Source organism: Cygnus olor, chromosome 3, assembly GCF_009769625.2.
Source record: "Cygnus olor isolate bCygOlo1 chromosome 3, bCygOlo1.pri.v2, whole genome shotgun sequence".
Taxonomy (NCBI): Eukaryota; Metazoa; Chordata; class Aves; order Anseriformes; family Anatidae; genus Cygnus; species Cygnus olor.
The window spans coordinates 47,758,944-47,786,394 of NC_049171.1; the positions used below are offsets into that span (position 1 = coordinate 47,758,944).

Genomic DNA, 27,451 nt, shown 5'->3' on the forward strand with positions numbered 1-27,451 from the left:
TTGATGAGTGGTGGTGCAGAATTTTTATTCTGTTTATATGTGCTTCACATCCACATGCAGGCGTGTGTACAAGGCAGCTGGCCTGTAGGAGCAGGCAGCCACTGTTCTCCGGTCCACACTCTGCTCCCGACGTAACCCGAAGAACCCAGAGGGAAGGAGATAGCCTGGAACGGGCAGCAGCAGCATACGTCAGGCCGCTTTTTGTTGGATGTTCCTGAAATTTAAATGTGCAGGCAAAAAAATCAAACATAATGCATTGGAATAGCAGGTACACGTGGTACACGCCAGTAAACGACTGGATTGTCGCTGCATAAAACATCTGTGACATTGAGAGGAAGCAACGGTGCTCACCTTGCTAGGCGCACATGGGAACTGTCAGGTTCAACCACCAGCAGCAGGGCTGTGACAGTGTGAGCAGCTTGTGCCTGCCCATAGATAGCCTCAGATGTGGTGGCTGCGGATTGCATTATTTAAAATCATTTCTAGTTTCCTTCAGACAGAACTACAAATCCGTGCTGTTGTGGTGAGATTTTTTTTTATGAGTGTGTAGGTGTTTAAAGAGGCAGACAGGTGTCTGGTTAATGTTTCAAAGCCACAGTGACCTTTTAAAAGTTTGGTTCTTAGGAGGACATGATCCTGGAAAGCTTTCCTTGAGGGTTTTGGTGATCCTCAAACTGCAGAAGTGAAAGGAAGCAAGTCATTCAGCATTACAAGCATGAACATGGGAGGCTCTATATTCCCTGGGGGCATTTCTATCTCTGCTGTATTCATTTGTTGCAGCTTGCACCTAGCACTGTGGAAATACACAAGGTGCATCCTCTGTTCCCCAGTCCCACTTGCCATTGCTATTCTAAGTGGTTCCCATCATCTCCAGGGATGATGAGGGAAATGAGTAGAAAGACTTGTTAAGAGTAACACATCAGGGAGCTCCAGCTGATGAAAGACATTTTTTTTTCTACAGTGAGAACAATCAAATCACTGGAACAACCTCCCCAGGGATGTGCTGGAGTCCCCATCACTGAAGGTTTTCATGACACAACCGGGCAGGATGCTGGACAATCTCATCTAGGCTCCCTTTTCCACAGAAGGTTGGACCCAATGATCTTTCAAGGTCCCTTGCAACCTGGGCTGTTCTTTGATTCCGTGGGTAACTACAACAAGAAGCCTAGGGCTGCTTGGCATCCAAGATGTGCAGGGAAGCTGCATCACCGAAAGTGGCTGACATAAGAGAGGACAGGCAGGGCCATTTCTTGAGTTGGACAGAATATGAAAACGTTAGGGAAAAACCTTAGATCTGAACTTTTGGCAGAGCCTAGTAGGAAGTAAAGAAGATGCGTCCTAGTGATGACTGCCACCAAAACCAGGTCTTCAATGACAAAGGTAGAAACGGGCCTCCATCATTTAAAATGCTGATCCACATGTAGTATCAGCAAGGGGGAAAGAAAGGAAGACTTCCTAATGAGTCTTATGATGGGTAAGAGTGCCCTCTTTGGCTTTGGGATTGAGATAGCTGAAGGGAGAACTGTACCAGTTTGCTTCAGAAAAGAAAGCTTCACTCACAGGCAGGGTGATCTCAGAACAGAACTATGACAGCAGGAAGGTGAGTAGTTGTTCCGCTTGGCTACACTGATCTGTCCTGGATAAGGTTCTCTATTGATCAGATTGTTCCTGGGGCCTGGTATTGTTGAGCAGGTTGCTCTAGTTCCTACAACCTTCAAACATTTAGACTGCGAGCTAAGGAAAGGCAAGGCTTGGTTAATGACTGACCTGAGCGCCAGGTGGGCAGATCCAGCGTGAGTTCTGGGAGGTGAAGGAAGAGGCACACCACAGCCACAGTGCCGGACCTTTGGGGTGTTTTTAGACAAGGTAGGCTCACAGGTAAATCATACATTCAGCTCCTATGAAATAATTCATGTTCAACGTGACGGCCAGTCTACAATGGCACACATGGGGGAAAGGAGAGAAAAAGGTGCGGGTGGCAGGGGGAGCAACACAAATCTGAGTACTGCTGAACCAAAAAAAAAAAAAAAAATCTTCATTTCCAATGCTAGAGCATTCAATGCACATATGGACAAGTACTTCAAGGAGACCTCAGGTTTTTAAATCACTGGAACAAGGAGGAAGCAGGAGAAACAAGGAGCAGCATTACATGGCGTCAGACTCCTAGATTTTATACAAGGGATCGAATCTCAAAGGTACGATGTGATTCAATTGGGTGTCTCAGTCCTGCTGCTGACATGTCTTGGGATCTTCATCCCACAGGAAACATTTGTAGACCTTACCAACATGCTTCCTTCCATCGTACGCTTTCAGGGATGTTTCACTTCAGTTAACTCATAAGGTAGAGTCTGCCTTCCAGGGAGGTGAGCTTCGTCTCCAAAGCACTAACACATGATGCTACAAAATGCCTCTGGAAACAAAGACAAACTGTTGTTTCACCATAATGAAATTTGGGAAGGAAATTGGGAATGATTATTTGACATTTGTGTGTGTGGGAGAAATATTAATTAGCTGATCTTCCTCCAGTCTTTGACAATCACCATTTGTTTTGCTTACATCTATTAACACAAATTTTAGTGTGACTGGACACATGATGATTTTGCCTGTTTCTTAACTGAGGGGTTATGCTAGTTTGTTTGTTTTTAAGGAAAACCTGGTTAAAAAACAAAAAACAACCAGACAAAATCAACCACCACAACCCCACATTTGTTCTATTTGTTTATCTTTCTGGATGAGGGGGTGGGGGGAAGACAGAGCATATTATTCTCCAAAACAGCTTTATCTCACTCCTATTACAGCTCTTTCCGTCCCATAAGAATTGAAGTCTTTTCAGATTGCTGTTAATGAAAGCAAAGTGCTCAGTGGGGACCATGGCCGCATCATGAAACAGATCAGGAAATGGAATAAGCGGTGGCCTGTCCACGTCACAGGTCTTTGCTTATATGCCCACTAACTAGCAGAGACACCACCTAGAAAATGCCAAAAAAATAAGAAGGGATACGCTGGATAAAAATAATACAGCATAGGGGCTAATCTGCCAGTCGGATGAGGTACAAGGAAAATGTTCTGACTATGATGGGATGTTGATTTTGGTAGGAGGGGTTTACTTCCGGTGGTGGGACAGCCTTCTGCTGCAGAAGGCCACCCCTCACAGCTGCGACAAAGATAACCGTGAGAATTGTGTAGCCTGTAAGAAACGTCTCTAAGAAATTAAGACTGGCACTACCAGTGGGAAGTTTATGTGAATAACTTCTATAATGGAGAAGATCAAGTTTCAAAAGTACTGTAAATATTAAGAGTGTATCTTGACATTTACTAGGACAAGCGATTAGGTAAGACATATAGATGGGGGGGGGGGGTTCTTTTTCTCAGCCCTTCTTGCCAAAGACAATCCTAAGACAGAATTAAGAGAGGGCACTAAAGCTATTCATTTAAACAACTTCAAGCACATTTAAAGTTTTTTTTTTTTTTTTCTCAGAATGTTAATGAGGTAGAAAACATACCTGCATTCCTGTGTTAGTGCCAACAGAAGAGCAGTAACAATGGTTAAAAACAACCACCACCACCACCCAAAAACAAACAAACGAAAAACCAAAGTCAAACAGAAGAAAGGAAGAAATTTTGGCCATGACAGTGATCAAGTTTTTACTCAGCAAAGTCATAGGCTTGAACCTGCCACCACACTTGCTCTACCATAGATTTTAAATGCAATCTACTGAAATGTGCATGGTAAGTAAGAACACCTGTTAATTTACGCCACATCCTCAGTACTGGCAAGCTTAAGACATACTGAATTTTTTGGCTGTTTCACATCCCTTTAATCAGTGAAATAAAAGCTAAATAAAATAAATTATCAACAAAACCTGCGCATTTCTTTTCTGTGCTTCTCGGGACTGTGGAATTAATGTTAGCCTCCTGTTCCAGCATGAAATTAGACCTGGTGTGCCTTTGTAGTGTTGAGGACACAACTCTGCTTCTCACTCTTACAACACAGATATCAAACAATAACTGGAAAAAAAAAAAAACAAATAAAAATCTAGAAATATATTATATATATTCATTTCCTGGAACATGAAACATGGGTGGCTATGATGCATTAAGCGTAACAAAGTGGCCGACTTCAAGTAGAGCTCTTCCTCATTTGAAAGCTTGTTAACAGCTGAGTACAGTTAATGGGCAATAAATTAACGTGTACCTGATCTCCCTTTTGACGTTTTGTTTTACATCTTTTACAATGCTTCTAAACAAGGTTTAAATTTGTGTGGGATGGGAAAGACACAAAAACACACAGCTAGGAGGTATTACACTTTTTCTTTCAGAAAGCTGTTAGAGGCGAGCTATTCGATGCTTATCCAAAGGTGATACATTTAAATTATAGGTAGACAGAGACACATTATTCACCTTAGCAGGATCTTCTGACCCAAGAGGCAGAAAGTAACATCCATCTATAGGGAGTTAGTGCGTGTATGTTCCAGACATTTAAATATCTAGCAATATTCCTACTATTTCCAAATGGAAATACTCTTTTAAACAAAAGAACTCTGAAAGACAGAAAAAAATGGCTGCAGCAAAGCAGGGTATTTTCAAGTATGTAGTCAATCTGACTAGCTAAGTTTATCTCAGATCTTAATAACAGACTTTATAGGGAAAAAGTCCTGCTCGTGTAACTGTAGTCAGGCAATCACCAGACAACATTCCTCTTGTATGAAAATAATATAACTTTAATTTATTTACAGGACAGACCAACTGGATGAAGTGGCTGTACTTCAGATGCACTGCAAGGGTGAGCTTTAGTGAGCTACATCACTACCCATATGTCTGTATTTTCTTGATATCGGTCATAAAGCATACAATCAAACAAATCATGAAAGGTTGTGAACAGTGAGATGAAAGGAATGTACACAGCAATTACACAGAAGTTAAGAGAAAAAACAGTGAGGATCTTTCCATGCCCACTTTTGAAAATGCCATTTCAAAAGGTGAAAAATCTCTTTTTCACTAATTAGTCTATAAGGTAAATGGACTGATTGTGCCTTATCAGGAGAGGGTGATTCAAAATATTCTAAAATATCCACACCTACAGTAAAAGCCAGTATGTCTCAAATTTGCATGCTAGCTAGTAACATCTGTCAATTGTACAAAAGTTTAACATCTATCGACTTATTTTGGGAGCTTCAAAATCACTTAGTTGTAAAACATGCATGACATTAAGATAAGAAAATTACAAAGAAAACCTGCACTTCATATTTCTTACCTTCTGGTCAGGCATTAACAACACAAAATTAAGAGGCTGTTGATTATTTTCTGTCAGTTTATGTCTCCCATAAAAGTGCATGTAAAAAAAATTCACAGAGGTGCTAGGTAGCATACAATTACAAGAGAAAGTCTTGGTTTCTGATACATTCAATTTGCTAAATTTACGCACTAAAATGAAAGATGCAGACATTGTGGTATCAGTTCTTTATCTTTGGTAAAATGTTTTCATTTTATTATAGCCATATTTGCTCTGATATCCATTTTGTGCATGGTCTGCTATTATTTAAATCAACAGGAAACATTTAAATGGATATAAACAGTATCAGTGTATTATTTAGTACATTCATGACTTTCTTCATAAATTCTTTGAGAATGTTGCTAGCACATGGGGAAAACGAGCAAATGCTACCATCTATTATGATTTATTCCTGGTTTAACATGATATACTTTGCTAATACTTGCCATTAGGACAAAATGTTTTGTTTTGCTTTTTAAAGGGAGGGATCAATATGACTCTAAGAACAATAAATTCTAAAAATCCGAAGTAAAAATATCAATTATTTTGTACTTTCTTACAAATGCTAAAATAGAAAATTACACTGGAACAGACTCAGAATTTGATACTATGACCCACCTAAGTAAACAACAAAAAAGGACCACAGAGAACGTCAACAATTGCTCCAAGGTGTTCCAGTGATGGTCAGTAGGCAATCACCGTCCCTACTGACTTAAAAATTCATGTCTGACTCCCTATTTCATTTATTTCAGTATTTAGGAAAAAAAAAAAAAAAAAAAAAAAGGAGGAAAACCAGTTTTAAAGCAGTGCTCTCCAGTGACAAATCATACAGCAGAGTCACACTGGGTTCTGGGTGGTCTCTGTTACACTTGAACATATTAATGATGCAAACTTGACTGTATGAACCTAAGTTATACATACACAATTATGTCTCCAAATAGCTACTAATTACACTAAATCAATTTGGCAAAGTGAGGGAGCTCAGTACCCCTACACCTGAAAAATCCAGATGGTGCTGCACTGATGCAAACAATGAGTTACATTACCACAGCTCGTACGTGGGGACCCTGTAGCATTCAATTTCATCGCAGAACCAATCTCTGCATGTAATCTTTGCAATTTTTATATATTCAATTCATTATTAACACTGGAAACTGTTGGAATCATGATTTTGACAGAGAGTAAGGTCTAAAATTTTTCTAAGTTCTTGTTGCTTATTATGTTGTTGTTGTTGTTGTCGTTGGCATTTTGCAAATAGAGTGGCAAGCAGGCAATGGCAATACATTCCATGGGTATAGGCTTGGGTCTGTGCTGCTGGCTTTACTCGTACAAGCCATCCTTAGTCATGCCAGCAGTGACACTGAGCAAAAAACAAAACTCACAGGGGCAGGATCAAGCTTGTGGTGTCAACATAAAGAAACATAAAGAAACATTCACATTGTGTCCATGCTCACATCTTAATTCTTCAATAGTTCAATTCTCAGAACGTTTAGAAACAAAACATGGGTAACAGTCAAAAACGGAAATTACATCACTCTGATCCATTCTTTGACACAGTGTTACTACTTTCAGTATCTCAGTATGGTCAAGAACAAAACAAATGTAAAGCTGCAATTACTGCAGAAGTCAAGTCAGACATTCCAATGATTTTCAATGAATATGGCACTTTCAAAAACAATTAGACTAGTAAATTTAAATTAAATTTAAATTTCAAACTCCAAAAGAACTAACATGACTGTTTATAAGGGTAAAATGAAAAACTGCCCCTGAAGAGCACAATGTTTTTTTTTAAAAAAAAATCTTTATTATTAGAAAGTGATAAAAAAGGAAGATGCAGAAATGGGGAGTGGAATAATACAGTTTCAATACATGTATTTGCACCAGTGAAAGTCATGCTCTTAATGAGTCATTAATAGCTCTGTCACCGATGACTTGTGATCTTCACCCATGTACAAATGTAGTAAGCCACTTCCCACTGCTGCCGTGCCCACATAGATGCAACACACATGTTAAAATGCAACAAACTTAGTGCCTAACTGTCCTAGATGCTGAGCAACCCCAGCCCCTGACAGGCCCCTCAGGCTAAAACAAAGCATCATCCTGACAATAATTTAGTGGTCAAAGTCTTAGGAATTTCAAGAGCCTGTCACTTCTTGGCTTTCTTTGCTTTTTTCAGTATATCACACTTTTTTCTGTTAGGACGCCGGCATCTTTCGTCAATGCTCGGTATACATTCATAATGCCATACTTCTTCCATTTTCTCCACGGGGTAAACCGCTTCCACGTAATGACGGATCAGTCTCAGTCTGATAGGATCAAGCTGTTTTTTGTTACAAGCACCTGAATGGTTGTATTGCAGTCTGAGATTCTCGGGAGTAAAGAGTTCTGGAAAGAGTCTTACAAGGAGCCTGGCAGCAAAGTTTCCAACTGAAAGGCTCTGCTGTACTATCTCTCTCACCTCCTTATCAGACAGCAAATACAGAGAAGGCACAGGGAAGTCTGGGTTAGGAATAACAAGTTCATCGAGTGGTATCTTGCAAAAATCCTTGCTGCTTCTTTCGGGTGGCAGCGGTGGCCCTTCGAACTCTTCTCGAAACCTTTCGGGGTTTATTGCATAGCTGAGAAATTCCCTCCTCTCGGGCCCCGGCACGTGGACCTTCCGCTGCTGCTGGTATGAGCGTCTTTGCTCCGTGTCTCTTCGCCGACACCTCTCGTCAAGCTTCCCAACAAATTCCAACGTCCACACTCTGTCATTCTTTGCCCTCGGGTACAGTATCTGCACGTAATGTCGAATTAATTTAATTCTAGTGGGATCGAGCTGTTTCTTGCCTAAAGACCCACTACAGTTGTATTGCTTCCGTAAGTTTTCATGCGTAAACAGTTCAGGAAATAAGAGAACCAGCAATCGAGAGGCAAAATTGCCTATGGAAAGACTACTTTCATATATGTTTTTAATCTGTTCTTTGTTCAACAGATAATCTGGGACAGGGACATCGAAATCAGGAGGGGGAAAGTCAAGTTTCTCAAAGTCAATGGGCACAAGCCAGATTTTTTTTGAGCGTCTACCGGGTTTTTCGTATTCAAAACTATCTTCCACTTTTATGATTGATACATCATCTGGTAAACTAGAAGAATCGTAACAGTCATCTCTCAACTGATCGCATTCACTTCCATCCATATACGTATTTTCAAGCTCCTCGTTTATTCGCTGAACACACTGCTGCAACCAGGCTTCTTCTTCTTGCACGTCTGGAAAGTAAATTTCAGTGTACCTACGGATTATTTGAAGCCGATGAGGATCCAGCAGTTGCTTCCCAGAGTCTCCATAGCAGCTGTACCTTTCAGCTAATTTTCTGTGGTCAAAGAGTTCTGGAAACAACCTATGTAACAAAAAAACAGAAAATTCCCCTGGAGAAGAAGCTTCATCTAAAAATTCATTGAGATCCTGAGCATCCAGAATGTAATCTGAGGCAATGATGCTACTCCTGTCCAAGGACAAAGCTTCTTCCTGCTCTTTATCGTCAATAAAATGAGAGGATTCTACCTGCTCAGTATCATAAAAACTAGATGATTGCACACTCTGCTGACTATTTTCCATTTCCCTTTGAGCCCAAAATCTATTGAAAAAATCATTGACTTGAGGCAAACACTCCACCTGCCAGACAGCTGTATTCTTCACAGAAGGATAACAAACTTCCACATAGTTACGGATAAGCTGCAGATGAAGAGATTCAAGTTTCCTTTTGTTAAGAAAGCCACACGCGCTGCAGTTTCTGTTGAACTCGTCGTCGCTGAAGAGCTCTGGGAAGAGCTGCACTAGTAACCGGCAAGCCAGGTCTCCCCCTGACGTGCTTTGATCCATGATCTGTTTGAGCTCTGCAGAAGTCAGCGTGTACTCGGGGGGAGGCTTGAAATCTGCAACGGACTCCACCGGACTGACTTGCTTTTTAATTCTGCTCACCTCCAGAGACAGCAGGTCAACTTTACTGTGAAGTTGAGTCATGTTGGAATTGAGGGTGTTCAGTGTGTAGAACATTTTCTGTATCAAAGAATATATATTTGGGTCAGACTCTACAGCAGCAGCTGCTGCGGCGATGGCTGCAGCAGAGTCCCTCTTGCGTTGGTCATTCAGAGTCCGAAGATGCGAGGGACTGCTGGGACTGATTTTTTCATACAGGTCGTAAGAGGCAAACTGCTCCGCTCCTGCGGGGTTCTTCTTCTCTGTAATTTTGTGTGAGATGCCATAGAGAGGTTTCTTGTAAGACGAAGTGGTTATGTCACTGAAGGGTTCTTCTTCACAGAGCCACGTTATATTAGGATTCTTGTTCTTGCTTGGCTGCTCTGTATTTACCTGAGTGGGCGAGCCAGCGTCTCTGTTCTTCATGTTTGAATTGCAGCCCTTTGAACGAATAAATATTGTATTAGTAAGACTGCCTTAAAAATACTACCTATAGACATGTGCCCCTTAAGCAGGCATTGTTACATGAAAATTATTTGTGTGTTACACATATCAAATTAATAAACTCACTAGAAAAATACATCAACAAAAATAAGGTAAAGCCTTGTTTGTCTTTTTCATTTTCTCTTGTCTCATGGCTTTCACCATAAGATATAAATTCAACTATAATCCTTAGCACTCTTTACCCACAGAGCTCTAAATACTCTCCCAAATTAAGTATCATTATGCTCCACCTTGTGCATGAGAATCTTGAGCTGTAGAGGACTTGGGTGGCAACAAGTCAGCAGGAGAGCCAAGAATAGAATCTAGATTTTCTGACTCCTCGTCCTGTGACCTTGCCACTGCCTCCACCACCTACATTTAATGTTTCTAGCACTCTCTTTAGGTTAGCTTTTGAAAATAACATAAAGGCTACACCACAAAGACACCAAAATTATTATTATTCTCTTCTTTCTGATGTGAAAAGTTTATACTGTGTTTTTCTTTGTTGTTGTTGTTGTTTGTCTTATCTTTATAATGGTGTACAACTCTTAAAAAGTTCTAAGAATGTAATTTTAAAAAATATTTTATCGAAATAATATTTTTTTAAAAAGTTAGGATTATCTTGATATTGACTTTTTAAAAAGAGAAGCTTAATTAAGACCTCTTTATTTCTGAAAGGCAGAGAAGTTTAGATTCATGGCTTTACAATTTTTAAAATAGTTTATATAAAAAACAGGAGTCAGCTCTTAAGAAATTCATGTTCTCGATCATTTCTAACTCTACCTCATTGTTTGAAATCTGAAGCAAGCATTTTCATCAACTCGCAGTAAATATGCAGGGCTTGGGGATTTATATTTTTTTTCAAACAGATGGATATTGCAAATAATTCTTATGAAGTTAAGTAGATACAACATAATCAAAATTCACCATACAGAATCCAAACATGAGAAAACATTCACAGATTTTAGAAAAGACTGTACTAAAACATTTTGGCTTGGCTTGTTTCACAGAACATTAATTAGATTTAAAAAAATACAGAATTTGCATTCAAGTATTAAAACGAATGGAACACAGACTTGAGGTCTGAGCTGAGAGCCATGAACAATTTGAAATGCTAGCAAAGACTCCACTACATCCTACAATGAGGAACTCGAATTAATGTTCCTTTCTGAAAAACAGAACCGTGACACCCACAAAATTAGCCCGGTCCCTATGTGTCCTCATACTTGGCATCTGCTTACTCCAGAGACAAACTGAATCTAATTACTTTTCAATTTCTAAAGCAATGCATGCTCAAACAGAACAAGCTGTTTTTCACTCCAAGATTAGGAACCAGCAAACCCAATGAAATTGGAGTTGCGGTTCCAAATTCTGCTCTCATTCACATCGTACAGCCCTACACATGAAAATTTGTGTGTGCGCTCAAAGCTGTGTGGATGGACAGATGGCAAATGAAAGCGTAACATAAAGGCAATGTATTTCTCGGTGCACACAATCCTTAGCAGCGGTGGTGCTTAGGACACCTGACTTTCAGGTCCCATTTAGAAGACTGTAGATCACATTTGTTATGGGGACAGCAAGAAGCCAGAATTGGGGTACCCCACCACCAGCACCTCAGGTGTGGCTTTTACCCCAGCAGGAGGTACGATATACCCCACTGAAATCAGTTCGCTGTGACTTACACCAGAACACAAGAGGCTGACTGAGATCCAAATTGCTCCCAGCTAATTGTAGGCTCCTACTCTGGCCCTGCAGTCAGCACAGATGCCCTGTGCTTGTCAGTGGAGAAACAGAGGCATTTCCAGGCGGTAAGTTAGCTCTCCCAAGCGGACATCACCTGAAAGCAGGTCATGACAATCTCCTCGGAAAATAGGGACCCATGGGCTGTTCTGCTGCCTAGTCAGACACCCAGGCTGAGCTACAAACTTCTTTAACCATTTTGGATCAAAAGAACAAAACAGAATTCCAATTCTGGAGAATATACTTTTTGATACCAAGTGAAATCTGCTACCTAAGCAGCTAGCTTTTTCTGCTAGCATTCCTGTTTACAGAGAATATTCCAAATATTCACTCACAGACAGAGCATGATTCATTCAGATCCTTTACTAAATAGCTTGCCAAGGTCACCAACAGTCTGTTGGCTCTCTTCAGAACTCCTGCTGCCTTTTTTTTTCTTATTTAATTATACAATAAATCTAGGCAATATGAGGGTACCTTCTATTACTGCACACCCCATACACAGAGCCAGGATAAAGCGATATTGGAATGCGTATTAACCAGCACACATTTGTTGACTGCAGTATCTTATGGCACTTTGACAGTGAATATTCTGAAAGGCTGCGTTCTCGGATCTGGATGCGGTGCTCTGGAGCAAAAGCTGCATTCATGCCAAGAACCACGGCCGACCTCTGCTGCGACGGCTGCAGAACTCCTGCCCTTTCACTAAGGCAGCTCACAACGTTTGGATCTGTCTGCGGGAGGGATTTGGGTATCTGCATTTCAGAAGCACACAGTCAACGTTCGGCTAACAGATGACAACACATTTGGGCCTACGTTTAAGCCTTTCCTATTTCAGAAGCAGTCTCATCGTCTTTCCCTTTTGCTTTCAATTATTGTGTCTTTATACAGTTTCTATCTGGGAACAGCACTATTCACAGCATAAATATGGGGCTTTTCTTCAACTCTGCAATTACCCTAGTATTTAATATTTTAAATTAACCGCCTGTAATTTTTAAAGACACTGATCTTTAGTGCCTTCAGTGTCTTTACTGCATTTCAGATAATACCACTTCCATTTAAGACGATCAGTTTTAATGTACGGTCAAAAAACAACCAAAGAGATTTTTTTATAAGATTCAATATAGATAAGATTGTGCTGTTTTATACATCACATTTGCATAGAAAATTTTTGTTTTATATACATTCTTTGAAAATGTCCAAAATGCAGCATTTTGGTAAACACTGACCAATATAATTCATTATGAAATAATCTCTCACATTATCTCTTGGAGTCCTAAGCCAAGTTTTAAAAGTTGTTTAGCTATTGCTCTCCTCACTGTTAAAGTCCAGGTAATTTATGAGCTTTATCACGCTTTATACACAAAGTCCCAATATCTGTAAAAACAGAGAACATAATACTCTAGCATACAAATAAAGAAGAATAAATATATTTGAGCAAGAAAAGTATTTTTAAAATCTATCAAATACATAAGAACTTGGAAATGTCTTCTGCATTTTTTTAATTTATATTCTCCTACTTGGGATTTTTAAAAATTATTTTTAAGGAATTTAGGGAAAAATATTTTCTGATTTTGAAATGACAATCAGAATGATTAAAAAAAAGTTTAATGTCTTCTCATAGGAAGTCATCTGGTAATATAATCACCAACCCAATAGAATAATTATATAATATAAAAAGTACAGCTCTAATTATATCCTATACAGATGCCTATGTGATATGTAGTAAAAATACACTACAAGCACAATATTCTCCAAAATATCTTGTTATCTGTTTAAACAGAAATAGTTAATGAAGTCATCAACTGAAACAAAATATTGGTACTAGAAAAGCAGTGCACTTTAAAAACGTTGTTAGCATTGAGGACTATTTCTGGTTGTTAATTTAAGTAAACATGCTGATTCACTGAGGTCAGTCAAGAATGATTTTTCATCACTGTTACTGGGTCACTTTCTGATATAATAAATCCAAGGTTATAATTCATTTCAAACAAATTTTTAAAATGTATTAAAGGCAAACAGTGAAATACAAAGAAAGCAGAGTTTGGAGACCATTATGCAGCTCTTTAAAGATTTCTATTGTAAGTAAAATAATTGCAAAAAGTAAAAGAGAAAGGAAAAAAGAAAGAAACGGTGTTATAAGATTAAAACCTACCTACCACAGGAACTCAGGAATAAAAACAGAGCCCCAAGAAGTTACAGAGATGACAGTCAAGAAAAACAAATATGAAGAGCTATGGCTAGAAAGGAGAAATGAAATGCACAAACACAACACAGAGTAACTGGCTAAGTAGCAGAACAGCAGAAAAGGATATGTGCATTAGAGTAGGTCATAAACTAAATATAACCCGGGGCTTGAAGTTATTCAAAAGAGGATGAATTTGAATCTAGGTTATTTTAATAAAGTGCTGAGTGTGAAAAACAGGAGGTCATTATACTGTTCCAGAGGGTGTTAGGAGAGATTTGACTATCCAACACTGACCACTACCCGTCTGGGAATCTCAAAGAGAACAACAAAAATATAAGGTGACTCCTGAAGAAGAGCTGAAGAGACAGAATTTTAGTCTAGAAAAGGAAGGGCCAAGGGTGGACGGCATCACACCAGTTTTCCCACGTGCAGAAGACTTTTTTTTAGGAACAGATGGTCACTGCTCTCCCTACCGGAAAGAACAAGGACAAAGAGAAACCTGCTCAGTTTCAACAAAGATTAATGAAAACGTCTCCAATCGCTAGGGAGGTGAAACACTAGAAGGCGATAACTGAAGAGATTTGGAATCTCCTTCACTGGCTGGACAAACGTCTGGATTGTCACAACTGGGATGCTGAAGAAGTTGTAATACATTCCATTCTTGGTATGCTGAAGTCTTCTGCATCCCTGAATTTTTACTGTTCAAGTAATACATAAATTTATGCTTGTCTCACTGACATCTGTGTCACGGAAGGAAGAGAGTTACAGCCCTGATGCTACCACTGAGGATCCAGCTGAAGGACTGTGTGACATGAGAGGGACTGTACTCAGAGTCATACTCAGTTAATCCAAATCCCTAGCTGCTCCTACGTTCTCTGAAAAACAACAAAAATATACTTCAAATGAATGAATTAACCTGTAAATGTATTTCATAGATACGATTGCTCCCACGTTAAGAAATGCCCAGACAAGTATTGATTGTGAACTGGGTCAAGATCAGCCATATTTGACTCAGACTCATTATTAATGCAAATCTAGTTAAATGACTTGCATTTTGCTTATAACAGCAATGAATTTAGCCTATAAAATATGAACAGAAAAATCACACAGTCATGTATAGAGAAGTCACCTCTTGTGTAAAGCGTCTTTTCTTCACACTGGGTAAGACATCTTGCTGGCTCCCTGAACCATCACAACCAAGTGAGGTCTGTTTCCGTTTGTTGGAATCCTGTAGGCAAGTAACTGCGCCATCCAGTGAGTGTTTCTCAGAAGATCTGGATGTTACCGAGCAGTCTAGAGCTTCATCTTCATTTTCTGTTTCTACTTTCACAATATTTTTTTTAGGAATTTTTACTGGAAAAAGAGAAGGTTTAGAAAGATAAAGCACTCTCTCCAGAAAACCATGACAGCCTTAATACAATCTTTTGTGTTTTGTTTCTTTTTATGAAAATGTGTTTTGAAGAACATCATTTTTTTTATGACTTGCACAATAAGTGTATGCTGAGGCCACCCCAAAGTCAAGCTTTTATTATGCTAGGAACCAAACAGTCATCCAGTAAATGACACTTTCTTCCCCGAAGAAGAGTCTAAAGTATAAACAAATAAAGTTACAGTAGGAAGATATTTTGGAGGGGGAGGAAGGATGTAGAGCAGAAAATATAATGAGTAAAAAAGATAATGGTGTATTTTAGATAGCTTTTCAGAAAATATTAAATTAATTTGTCCTGATCCAAGTGCATTCGTTGTCAGATTACAAGGTTTCCATTCAACAATTATTTTTGCCTGATTGCAAGTTACACAGTGGTACAATATTTTACCTTCGTCATCATCAGTGATTTCAGCTGAATTCATCTTCTATCTCACTAAAAAACAAAACAAAAATACAAAACCAGGTATCAGCATCTTTGGAATCCGGACACACCTACATCTATTTTGGTAATTACTTTTACTCCACAGCCATTGGGCGTTAACAGCCCATGGATATGGACTTTTGCAGTAACTAGGGATTTTCAGTAAATTCCATTGCCAGCCATAGACCTGTCAACACGTGAACTCTGCTGCAGACAACACACGATGGCTAGGAAGTTATTTAAAACAACGTGTGATTTTCCAGTATTGAGAAAGTTGTTTTAAACATCTTTATAAAGTATCTTGGCAGTACAGAAATGAAAGTTATCTGTATTGAATTCTCCATCCTGTACTAAGTTACCACTTATTACAGTCAAATGTTTTCATGCAGTCATTGTGGGTGACCCAAAGTCATCGCATAAGTAAAACTCATCATGAAGTAAGTGGAATATACATATGCTGGAATAAGTTTTCACTTTAAAATCGTTGATCTTCTGATACAGATTGCATTAATCGGAACTGAGCAACCTGTAGATCTGCAGTAACTACCTTTTTTCTTACTGTAAGCCAACAGCCTCTAAATAATGTAAGAATGTTTTGTGGGTTTTTTTTGTAAGGAAAAGTAAATAATCTGTCTTATCCTAGCATGATTTTAACCTTACTTCTCATATGCAAGACTCAGTTTTATTTCTGCTTCCTTGAAAACTAATTTGGATAATTACTCGGGATAAACATCAGTCTGTGGACATGTTCCCAAAAGATATTGTAAGTCTTGTGGAGATCGGCAAAGCAAATAACCTAATGCGAGCTCCCTGGCCCTTAGGAGGTACACACACAGCTGCAACCTGACACTCTCAACTGGTAAACTGGTGACTGGAAAACTGTCACACACCACTCACGCTCATCTACGCCCAGCCTTATGTTTACTTGGCCGGATTATTATTACTTTACAATTTCCACAGTTAGATTCCTTCTTCGTACAGTTTTATTTAAACTGTTTGCGTCTATCCTTTAACCAAGGCCTGAAATTTGTCAATATTACTAGGAAGAGAGGCTTGTTTCTAGCTGGAGCAGGTGAATAAAAGCAAACAATCCATCAAAAGTGTACACACAGCCTATGAGTGAGAATTACAATGAAATCTAAATGAGAGATTTGAGTGAGGAGGGGGAAGAGGGTATGTTTTAGGAAAAAACCCACTTTCCCTTATTTTCAAATAGTGTTGAATACTTTAAAAAAAAATATAACCTCACAATATTGTTAAAAAAAATTAAAACATTTGAATATTGAGTAGCTGTGAATTTATTTTTTCTTTGTCACCCACGGATGGCTGTTAATGGTAAGCATGCGATCACATTCAGAGTAAGGTTTTGTATGACTGCACCGCAACAGGTAGCACACATCCAAACAAAAGATGCATGAAGTTAAAATCTGCTCATACTGGGCCACTCCAGAAACCCAAATATCCTCTGACACACTCGTCTTCAACATGGCCCTTACATACAGCCTTGTAAAGGGCATCCTTAAGAGGATAACGTGAGATTGTCTTCATCTCATCACCAGAAAAAGTATCCCTCAGCTGTACACGGAGCTACTATAAACCCCCCAGATACCTCCTCCTACCCACCATAATCCCCTCTTTTGGGACTTGCATTTATGAATTGATCCACACATAAATTATGCCAGCTTAACAGTACTAAAATCACTTTGCTTAAATTTCTACAAGTTCTGTAGGGGCCCACAACAACTGCTAAGCCACCTGGTAAGAACGTGACTAATACCCAGCCTTACTAGCTCAATAGTATTTATGAATTTAGACACAGCCACTGAAGTCCTGTATGAAAAATCCTAAGAAGACGTTGTATTTTGTACAGCACCATCAAAAAGCTATGTTGGACTTTAAGAAAAGCACATTATACTAGCAGTTCATATTTTGCCCTGATATCCGAGATACACTGACATTCAATTTCCAGACCTTCCTTCCACTGCATCAGGCTTAGCTCCAAGGGACGTGGTACAAAACCAAAATGTGGAAGCGCTCAAGAACTGTGAGACACAATCTTTTATATGAGGGCCTAAGGTGAAAGCAAGCAAACCAGCTGCTGCTACTGCCGAGTGCTCTACAACAGAAATCAAAACGCTCAGGTGTTCCAGCCGAATCCTGGACAGCTCTATCAGAGCAGATCACTGCTAGCTGGTGTACTGGTAAACACAGAGCCAGAAGAACAGAATATAAAAGCGGGGGTGGGGGGAACAACACAAAATATTTAGGAGAGGATATATGGAAATGTATTTGTCTTGTAACTATTACTACTGCTGCTATCCAAAAAGGAAGAATGCTTTAGGAGAATACTAAGAAAATAGAAGCAAATTGTAATGAGAAGATAAATGAGGCTCTGAACAAGCACTGCTTAAAACTGCAAAAAAGTGAAAACTGAAGCAAATCGCATACCCTGGTTAACTGTTAACTTTCTAAAGGACACAACATCGGGCAGGCCAAGCTATCCCCAACTCAGGTCAAATAATATTAAGTCAGAACGTTTTGTTCCATGTATTTGAAACATAGTGCTACTACTTGAAGCTATTTTTTTTTATTTGAAAACTGCCAGAATGAAAATAAAAGCAGATAGTAAAAAAGCGTCGGATTGGATGAATCCAGGAAATACTGGACTTCATATTTCAGCTCTTGGGTGTCAAACAAAGCATGAGCTCCAACCTCTTCCTTTTTGGGATCCCTAGTAATCTCTCTCCTATCTGTTTTCCTATCTTCTGTGGTATTTGTAAGAACCTAGGTATTATGAGAAAATTAAGCACACGCAGTTGAGAGACAGGAGTCAGCTGCCCCTGTAGTTTCCTGCCACGCGGTCCCATCTGCCCCCCCTGCCAGGCATGGCTGCTCACCCCACCCTCCACCGAACTCTTTCAGCTCGATAAACTGACAGAAAATAATTCACTTCTTTTTCTGTTGGGCCACTTGTCTCCTAATTCAGGGAAGAAACGGGGCAGGCAAGCAATCAGGCCAGGCTCCGAGCAGCACGGTCATGCTGGGACACCACTGGGCTCGCATCTTGTGAAATGGGGGCCTGGATGCAGGGGTCCAAATCATGCCAACACCTGCAGGAGCGGGCACCTTAATAGCCAGATCTTGATGCTAATGAAGTCGACTGGAGCTGGCTGTGCACATGTATGTCTACATTTTTGCGGAAACTTCTTGTATTTCCACCTAAACTGACCAAAAAAAATCACATTTTATGAATTATGAACATAAACCCAGAAGTTCAAGTTTTAGAGTTTTGCCTGTAAATACTGAAATTAGTGAATTATTTTAGGAGCCTTTCCTGTAGGTTCCCTGGTGTCCATCTTGCATAAAGAGTTCATTTCCAAAGAATGTGCGAACCTTTTAGAAACAACTAATGCAACAGGCTCAGAATAGGTAAGCTGACACATTCTTTTTTATGCTTACGGTAAAACACTCTGAAAGAATAACTCTTATAACCTTGGTGATGGATCGTGCACCTCCGAACACTAAAGATGAAGCGAACAGCCAGTGCTCTCACTTTCTCTCCCAAAGAGACCGCTACTGATTAGAGGCAGTCTGTTTCTAGTACAGCCATTAGCTAAACCTACCTCACGTAGGATGGACAGGGAGATGTGTAGCACTTGGACAAATTCAACACCCAGGGAAGAAGAGGTAAATGGACCCTATCCCCAGAACGTGAACAACAGATCATTAGATTTTGCTGCCTACGTTTTATCTGTTTGAAAACTCTCAACAACAATACGCGGTTTGTAACTTCCATGTGATCAGTGTCCCCAAAAGAAATACCTTCCTGACTTATCAGCAGGCACTCGCCTTCCCATCTAAACTGATAGCTACTAGTGCTGGTACTGCAGGTACGTGTACCTCTGGGTGTCAGCGAGGAGGCATGAAGTGCAGCCTGTGTGGTGCCAGCCCTCACCTGGGAAGAAGACACAGGCGTTCCCTCTGTCCTCTAGGCTCACCCTTACGATTTTGAAATGGTTAAAAAAGATGAACCAAAAAGGAGTCTTCTTAAGGTAAGAAGCTTTGTTTAAAGCTTTGTTTTTCTAACAGAAGTGAACAGATTTGAAATGATTTGAAAAAACAACACTATTCTTTTTAACCTAACATATGATGAGCTTATTTGTAGGGAACTGATCTGATAGATAGCATTGTGCCCTCCTGTTCCGTGTTCAGGCTACTTCAAATACATTAAACACGCATTAGTCTAACTCTAGACACCAGTCTAAGCATTTGATTTGTGATCTTGAGACTTGCAGCAAGATCCAGAAATCCCACTCAGCTACCAGCTGAACCTGAAGGTGTTTACAGCTTCTAGACACCAAGTTTCTGCCGAGATTGCTGTACAAGGAGCTAGTCTGCATCTGGCCTACTGCCTGAGACTCAACAGCCATTTTCAGAATGCGCTTGGTACTTCAGGACTCTCGCAGAGGACGGTCATAAATAAGCACGGGGTATTTATGGTGAAAGAGCTATTTGGGAGCTAGAAAACCTGTGGGGCTGTTTTTGGTTTACTTTCCTGCTCTCGATTTTGCAGCGGAGACAAGACTGCAGGTCCCCAAATCCTGGAAGAGTGGTCTCACCACCGGGCAACAGGCACGCTGGAGGGCAGGTGGGACGGGGAACAGAAGGCTGGGGTGCGAGGGGGCTGGGAATGAAGAGGGGTCCCAGCACACCTCAGCTGTCGCTATTGCCCAAACCCCCCTCCCATAGATCCTGCCCTCCCTTCTCAACAGATTAGACATGGGAAAGGGAGAGCTCAATGAAGGGAAAGCACAATCCCTGCTTCCATTCACATCACTCAGGCACATGCCTCTATTTCAAGGACTTCCCAGGTTATGACACTTAATTGTGTTGCACCATTTTGGTAACAACATTAAGCATTCAGACGAAAATACCCATTGCTAATAGAAAAGCTCAACACATAGCTCCATGTTGCAAGTTCCAGAGCTTGGAATAATGCCTTATAAAAAAGAGGTTTGGGAATGTTTACGCTCCCCCGTGCATTTAGTGCTAACTACTACCTTGCTGCTGCTGTTGCAAATAGAGCAAAAAATGTGATCCATCTGTCAAAAATGTGCCTCCTGAAATATGCATAGAAGCCTTAAGGATTTAAAACACTTAGGTACAAAAGATTTATGAATAAGGGAGCAAACTGCAAATCATGCTCCAAATGTATTTCAGACTCATGTCATCTCGTATGCTACACCGCACAATGTATAATGCTACTTAAAAAAGTAGCATAAAAGCTTACTTAGTTACCGATAATAACTTCGTTTACTTAGATACTGATAATTGATATAAAAGCAAATTGAATCATAAACCTAACTTAAATCATCCCATGATGGACATTCTCCTCCTCCTATTTATACCTAACAATTACTAATTAGTTGGCCGTGGAATATGTTTTTCCTACTTGCCTTGTGAACAAAATGCAAAGGGAAAAGATCACGCTGATAATACAGGATCAAGGCAGTTCTCCGAGATCTTGCTGATAATTCAAGATCAAGGCAGTTCTCTGCCCTTGCAATCATTCTTGAAGGAAGCCTGATTGATCACTTTTAAGCGCTGACTTAAAAAACAAAAGCAGAACAAAACAAGAACGGGAAAAATATTGTTCCTCTACTGTTTGTAACTAAAAGGTAACTCTTTACTTCACAAACACCCACATCCAGTGTAGTAAATTCTGACAACTGTGGAAAAAAATGTAGCGTAAAAAACACGTAGGAAAGGATAAAAGTGCTCAGATGCGGTATGCAATTTTGATTACATAACACAATATTAAAATGAATCTTAATTATCTTAACTAATATACTCTAATAAGAATTTCTGTTATCAGTTTTATAGAAGTTTTCTATTGCTAATTTTAAATGCTTGCAAAACATTGTTCTGTTTGATTCATTAATGCATGGTAAATGTGTAGATGCTGCTTCTTGACCGCACATGATCCTACTAACTATTTTAGTATCCCATGTGGGTTGGAAGGAATGTCTCTATTTCTTCATTATATGTTATTATTAATAACAATTAATAACATAACTTTTTTTTAGACATTGTGTATTGTGAGACGTTTATTCCTTTTATTGCCTCATGGTGGTACATTGCTTCACACAAAAAACTCACGGGCTTCCCTGAGAAGTATTCTACCTGAGTTTTGTTTGTATCTGAAGACGTGAATTGTTGTATACACTTTGGTCAAAAGATCTGACACAGTGTTTGCTAGTAACACTAAGAATGGGTTTAAAGCCTACGTGGAATACACTGTTCAATTTCTTTGCTTTCGGCATGCAGTGAAAGGTAGAACACTCCTCTTAACAAGCAGGTAGCCTAGTAAAGTTAAATAAAGGATGCAAACGCCGAAAAAGCTGATAGTCTAAGGAGATAACACTGGCTAAATTTTACAAGATCAGTACACTGAAATGCTGTTATTTTGCTTTGCTTTTAACAGAAAAAAAAAAAAAAAAGTAGCTCCTTCTCTTACACATGCCTCCCTGCAACACAACTTTATCACAAGATAACAATGCTCCGTAATTACCTTGTGGTTTACCTGAAGCCAACCAAAACTGCTGTGTGTATACTCATCTTTTGCAAGGGACAGCGATTACTCATGAGACAGTAAAGAGCCTGAGGTCCTGCTCCTTGTCTCGGGGTTTCTGCCTGCACTTCACGTGAAGCACGTGTTGGGGAAAACAATTCAAAACCTCACAACCCAAAAACAAAGACGCAGACAGACTGGAGAGCAGCCAAAAGCAGGCCACAAAGATGATCAAAGGGCTGAAGACCCTGCCCCATGAGGCAAGGCAGAAGGAGTTTTCGTTTTATCCACCCTGCAGAAGGCTCGAGGGGGACTCATCACAGCTTTCTAGTAAAGGGTGGCTACAAAGAGGCCAGAGGCACTCTCTACCCAAGGAGCCACACGGAGAGGGTGAGGGGCAATGTGTACAGGCAGCCCTGGGAGAGGTTTTGTCTCACTGGGAGAGCTTTTGTCTTGATGTAAGGTATTTTTTACAGAGGAACACACTTCCCAGAGACATGGTGGAGTCCTCTTAACCGAAGGTTTTCATGACACAACTGGACAGGGTGACGGATAATTTCACCTAGGCTCCCTTTTCTAGTGAAGGTTGGACCCGACGATCTTTCAAGGTCCCTTCTAACCCGTGCTGTCCTGTGGCTCAAAAACACAGAAAGCGGCTGACCCTTCCACAGGGAAGCCCGTGGTCTTGGAAGCAGGCGCGGGCAGGGTGTGAGTGGTGAGCGCTCTGACAGCCCGGTGACAGTAGATGTACTGTCCATCATGATGTCTCAGAACGAGCCCTGCCCACCTCTCTGAAATAACGAGAGCAAGCACCTGCTCCTAAGGAGGGCTCCTCCAGCCCTTCCAGTCCCAGGAGAGACTGTCCAAAGTGCCTTTCTCCCTTCTGCTGCGTCGTGGGACCAAACCTGAATGACTGAAAATTCTGGGTCTGGCCTGGGAGCCCAGTCAGTCAGAGCTCCTACTTCCTACCCGCAGCACTGGGTTCGGTAATTTCACTATTACAATTATTCTTTGGGTACATTTGATTCCTTCAATTTCTAAAAAACCAATGCCACCCAAATTCAATTTAACAGAATCACACATGAATACCACTCCAAAAACTGAGCCCTCAAGTGCACTTATTAGAGGCAATGTTTGCTTCCTGCTCAGAGGGTCAGTGACTTGACTGGAAATCTTGCAGAACATTGACAAGGCCTTCTCAAACACAACAAAACAAACATTTTTTTCTGGGCTTTCTGGAATTTTCATTAATGTTTTTATTTCCTGTCTGAATATCCTCCTGTTGCTGAAAACCTCACCAGCATCCTCATTTGCCCAAAGTTCAGAATAAGTAACTGGAGAAGGTCACTGTCAGCATACTACTACCTGAAACACCTTCACTTACTGATGCCAAGTTACACCTAAAGCTACTGCAACAAACAGATTAGAAAAAAAGAAAGAAATCTGGATTGTTCGCTCTGAACGTCTGACTCTGCTTTGTATGCATTGTCAAATCTCCTTATAAATTATGACTTTTTTCTGAAAAGGAATTTTGAAAAGGCATGGGAAGTCACTTGAACAGGTAGCAGGTTGAAGATGCAAGTCTGACACCCGAAACTGAGTCAATTAAAAAATATATACCATCTGATTTCAAATAGTCCACTCATCTTAAAGAAACCATGAAATAATAATATTGCTTCAGTTACCTGAACAAAGGGCAAAATGCACACAGAGAATATAAAGAATACTTAGAGCAGATGGTTTCTATTCTGTCAATTTTGTGATAGTAGGGGTGCTGATAGTGACCCCAAAATGAAGGTTTTCAATAAAATGTATTCTTGATATCCTATACTTGCAGGAGAAACACTAAGTGCCTTAGAAAACAATATTCCAGCATTACAATCATGTTTTAACTAAAAATGCAACCACAACAAGTTTTAAAACCATGAAAAAAATATCTGTAAAAGAACGAGCAGCTGCTGCTGGAAGCTTTGCCCTTATGGACAATAAAATCCCTATACTTAACATAGCTTGAAAACCTCCTTTGCTGCCCAGTAGAGGAGAACAGGAAGCTTCAGGTCTCCACTGAAGCCAATCTGCAACAACGGCACTTTGCCAACAGGGCAACATTTTGCTCTTACAGGGCATGCTCTCAAGTTGGGGCTTTTTTGTGTTTCATTTTAAACCGTGTGCACAGATGCAGTTTAAAAGTGATAATAAGAGAATCAGTGCACAGGTTTCCTACGTGGTGCCTGAAGATGAAATTTTCTCCTTGTCTCCTGCGTACTTTCTCTAATGCCAACCTCAGTGGTCGGTGTAGCGCTAACCCAGGTTATTTCCAGCATTAACACGCTGGTTTGGTTTCTCCTCTTTTAGATCTGCGCGAAGCAGCCCGTTTTCCTCAGTGCTTCACCCCCTCCCCTTATCGTCATGTTTTACTTCAGAATACCGCCCTATCTGACCCCCCAAACGCTTCAAACCCTCTCTTAAGATAATAAAAAAGTTAGTAAGTCATTTTTATGCACTGGCTTGACCCAAGCCATGAAAACACCTGGTTAAAAAAAAAAAAAAAACACCAAAATAAAATAAAATAATCACACTGCGTGGCTGCCTGATGCCGGGAGGGGGGGTGTTTAAGGGGGGGGGGGGGGGGCGTTTAATGAGGGGATGTTTAATGAGGGGGTGCTTAACGGGGGGGTGTTGTTTTGTGAGGGGATGTTTAGTAAGGGGGTGTTTTATGAGGGGGTGTTTAGTGAGGGGGTGCTTAATGACGGGGTATTTGAGAGGGGGGCGTTTAATGAGGGGATATTTAATGAGGGGGCGCTTAAGGGAGGGGTGTTGTTTTGTGAGGGGGCGTTGTTTTATGAGGGGGTGTTTAGTGAGGGGGTGCTTAATGACGGGGGGTGTCCGACGGGGGCCGTTTAACGGCGGGCCGAGGCTGCCACGTGGTCGCGCGTGAGGCGCCGTGAGGCGCGGCCCCGCCCCGAGGCGGGGGCTGCGGCTGGGGCCGCCCCGCACGCGGCGGCCGGGGCCGCTTCCGCGGTGGGAGCCGCGCTCCGCGGGCGGTCAGGCGGGCGGGCGGCGGCGCTTCCGGTCCGAGCGCCCCGCGCGGGCGGGTCCATGCGGCCGGTGGGGTGGGGGGGGGCGGGGGGCAGCGAGGTGAGGCGGAGGTGCCGCCGCGGCCGCCCCGCGCTGTCTCTTTCTCTTCCCCCCCCCCCCGCTTCCCCGCTTCACGCACGCAGATGGAGGCGCCCCGCGGCCTCGCGGCGCTATGGCAACGGTGCGGGCGGCGAACAAAGGGCCCGCGCCCGCCGCACCGACACCCACTTGGGGGGGGGGGGGGGTGAAGGGGGAGGGGGTGCGCGCGGCCGTGAGGGAGGGGGGGGGCGCGTTCCCGCAGTCTCCCGCTCCCCGCTCGTTCCCCCCGGGGCCGTGCGGGACTTACCTCAGCGCGGCGTGGCGTGTCGCGGCGTGGGGGCGGGCGGGCGGCTGGAGAAGGTCCCGCCGCTTGAGCGCCCGCCTTTCTCCCCGACCCACCGCCCCCCCCCCCCCGCCCCCCCCCCCCCACTACCACCACACGCACACCACACGCACCACACACACCCCCGCGGGCCCCCAGCCCCCCGCCCGGCTCCCTTTGTGTGCGAGGGTCCGCGCGCTGCGCTCTCGCGTGACGTGACGGGACCGTGTGTCATTTCCGCACAAGGACACCGGGCCCCGAGCCGCCGCGGCCAGCGCCACCCGCCGCCCCGGGGCAGGGGCAGAGGGGGAGGGGCGCGGCGCTATCAACCCCCCCCTTACACACACACACACCTTCCTTAACCCCCCCCCCCCCCACACCGCCCCCAGACGGGAACGCGCGGGGGGACCCCGCGCCGCGCGTCCCCGCCGCCGGGGGTGGGGTGGGGGGGCTCGCCCACGCGCGAGCACGTGGGCCCCGCGCGGCCGTTGGGCGGCCGTTGGGCGGCCGTTAGCCCGCGCTGCCTCCCCCTCACGGCGTGACGGGACCGGGCTCGGCTCCCCCCCCACCACCACCCGTGTGTGTGTTCTGCGCACCCACGGCACGCCGGTTAAAAAAATAAAAATAAAAATCCACGGTTAAAAATAAATAAATAAATAAAAATCCACGTATCTCTATAAAGTCCAGTTGTGCGCTTCGCGTGTGGGGACGCGGGTCGGCGGCGTGTCAGCGCTGACAGCTCCCCGTGGCGGGGCTCCCTGCACAACGGACTTATCTGGGGACGTTAAATAGCTCTGTTTTTTGTAAAATCACACAGCTTGCCTTGTAATCGCCTCACCTTCTCCAGAGCTGAGGCTAAAGGTGTTACTTTATTAAAAATAAATAGCCGAGGACGGGTCCTGCCATGAAGGGCGAAGGATTCCAGCATAAAGAACCACTAAACAGAAGTAGCAAGGAAACTGAACGTGTAGGCAAAACACCTTTGCTGTAAACTTTGCAGATAAAGCTTTTGTTATCTGTGACACTGCATTTCACTCTAACAAGCGAACTTTTTTTTTTTCTTCTTCTAGTAAGAGCACATATAAAAACATGCAAGTCAAGCAACTGAGAAATAACTTTCCAGGAAAAAAAAATCTCAGATAAATCTGCTGCCCCTGTTCAGCACTAGATATTTCCAATTTCCTTCAGACTGAGCAATATGAGGAGTGGATCTTTAAAAAATGTTTCAGGTTTTAGCTGTTTCCGTTAGAAACAGTTCTCTAAAATTTCGTTCTTCCATTTATGTGGTTATTCTTCTAAATTTGGAATTTTGGGCTCTTGGCATATTCGCAGTGTCATACTCCGTGAATAATCCTACCAGACAATGGTTTGTTGATTTTAACTTTGGCTGCTCTTTTTATTATTGTTATTAATAGACAACTGTTTTGAAGGAGCCTTTAAAACCAGGAACTACCAACGTTAAAACTACTCTGATGGATCGCTTGAATGAAGGATACATTTTGTTACCAAGACAAGCGTTAGACCCCTAGCAATTCTTTTACTCCTTAGAGATAAAGAGCACTTCCCAGGAACTTTTCTGAGTCTGTTAGCACTATGAAGTTTACGGTATGATTTGCCCTCTGCCTTTATCGTAAAGCTAACCGAAGGTTTACTTAAAGGGTATAATGTTCTAACACCTGGCCCAGCTGCTAAGTAGTGCTGCATCCCAGTTGGATTTTACTCAAATCCTTTACTTAGTGGGATTAAGCAAAGGCAACCATAAGGCCAGAGCATGCCAACCGAATCCCAAACTCAATTTCAGAGCCCTTGAGAAAATACATGCCAGTTTGAACTCCACCTCATTTCTGCTCTATAGTGCTGGCCCCAGGCATTGTAGCTACTAGGGACCCAAGCCCAGGAGGAGACCTGAAGGGCCTCAGCTAAGCATAAAGAAACACGAGCATATTGTTGCGA

General features: G+C 41.9%; 1 protein-coding gene across 3 annotated transcripts; it reads right to left on the reverse strand.

The window, feature by feature from the left end:
- Positions 1 to 4,703: 4,703 nt before the first annotated feature.
- On the reverse strand, positions 4,704 to 25,579 carry BEND3 (BEN domain containing 3). 3 transcript variants are annotated; one of them, XM_040554389.1, is made up of 4 exons: positions 25,484 to 25,579; positions 15,456 to 15,500; positions 14,768 to 14,991; positions 4,704 to 9,671 (listed from the first exon to the last, which is right to left on the reverse strand). In XM_040554389.1, the coding sequence occupies exons 2-4, from the start codon at positions 15,487 to 15,489 to the stop codon at positions 7,419 to 7,421; spliced, it is 2,511 nt and encodes an 836-aa protein (XP_040410323.1). In that variant the 5' UTR covers positions 15,490 to 15,500; positions 25,484 to 25,579; the 3' UTR covers positions 4,704 to 7,418. The 3 variants fall into 3 exon arrangements, with proteins under 3 accessions (XP_040410323.1, XP_040410325.1, XP_040410324.1); XM_040554391.1 differs by lacking the exon at positions 14,768 to 14,991; XM_040554390.1 differs by lacking the exon at positions 25,484 to 25,579 and having other exon boundaries at positions 15,456 to 24,579.
- Between the last annotated feature and the right edge of the window lie 1,872 nt (positions 25,580 to 27,451).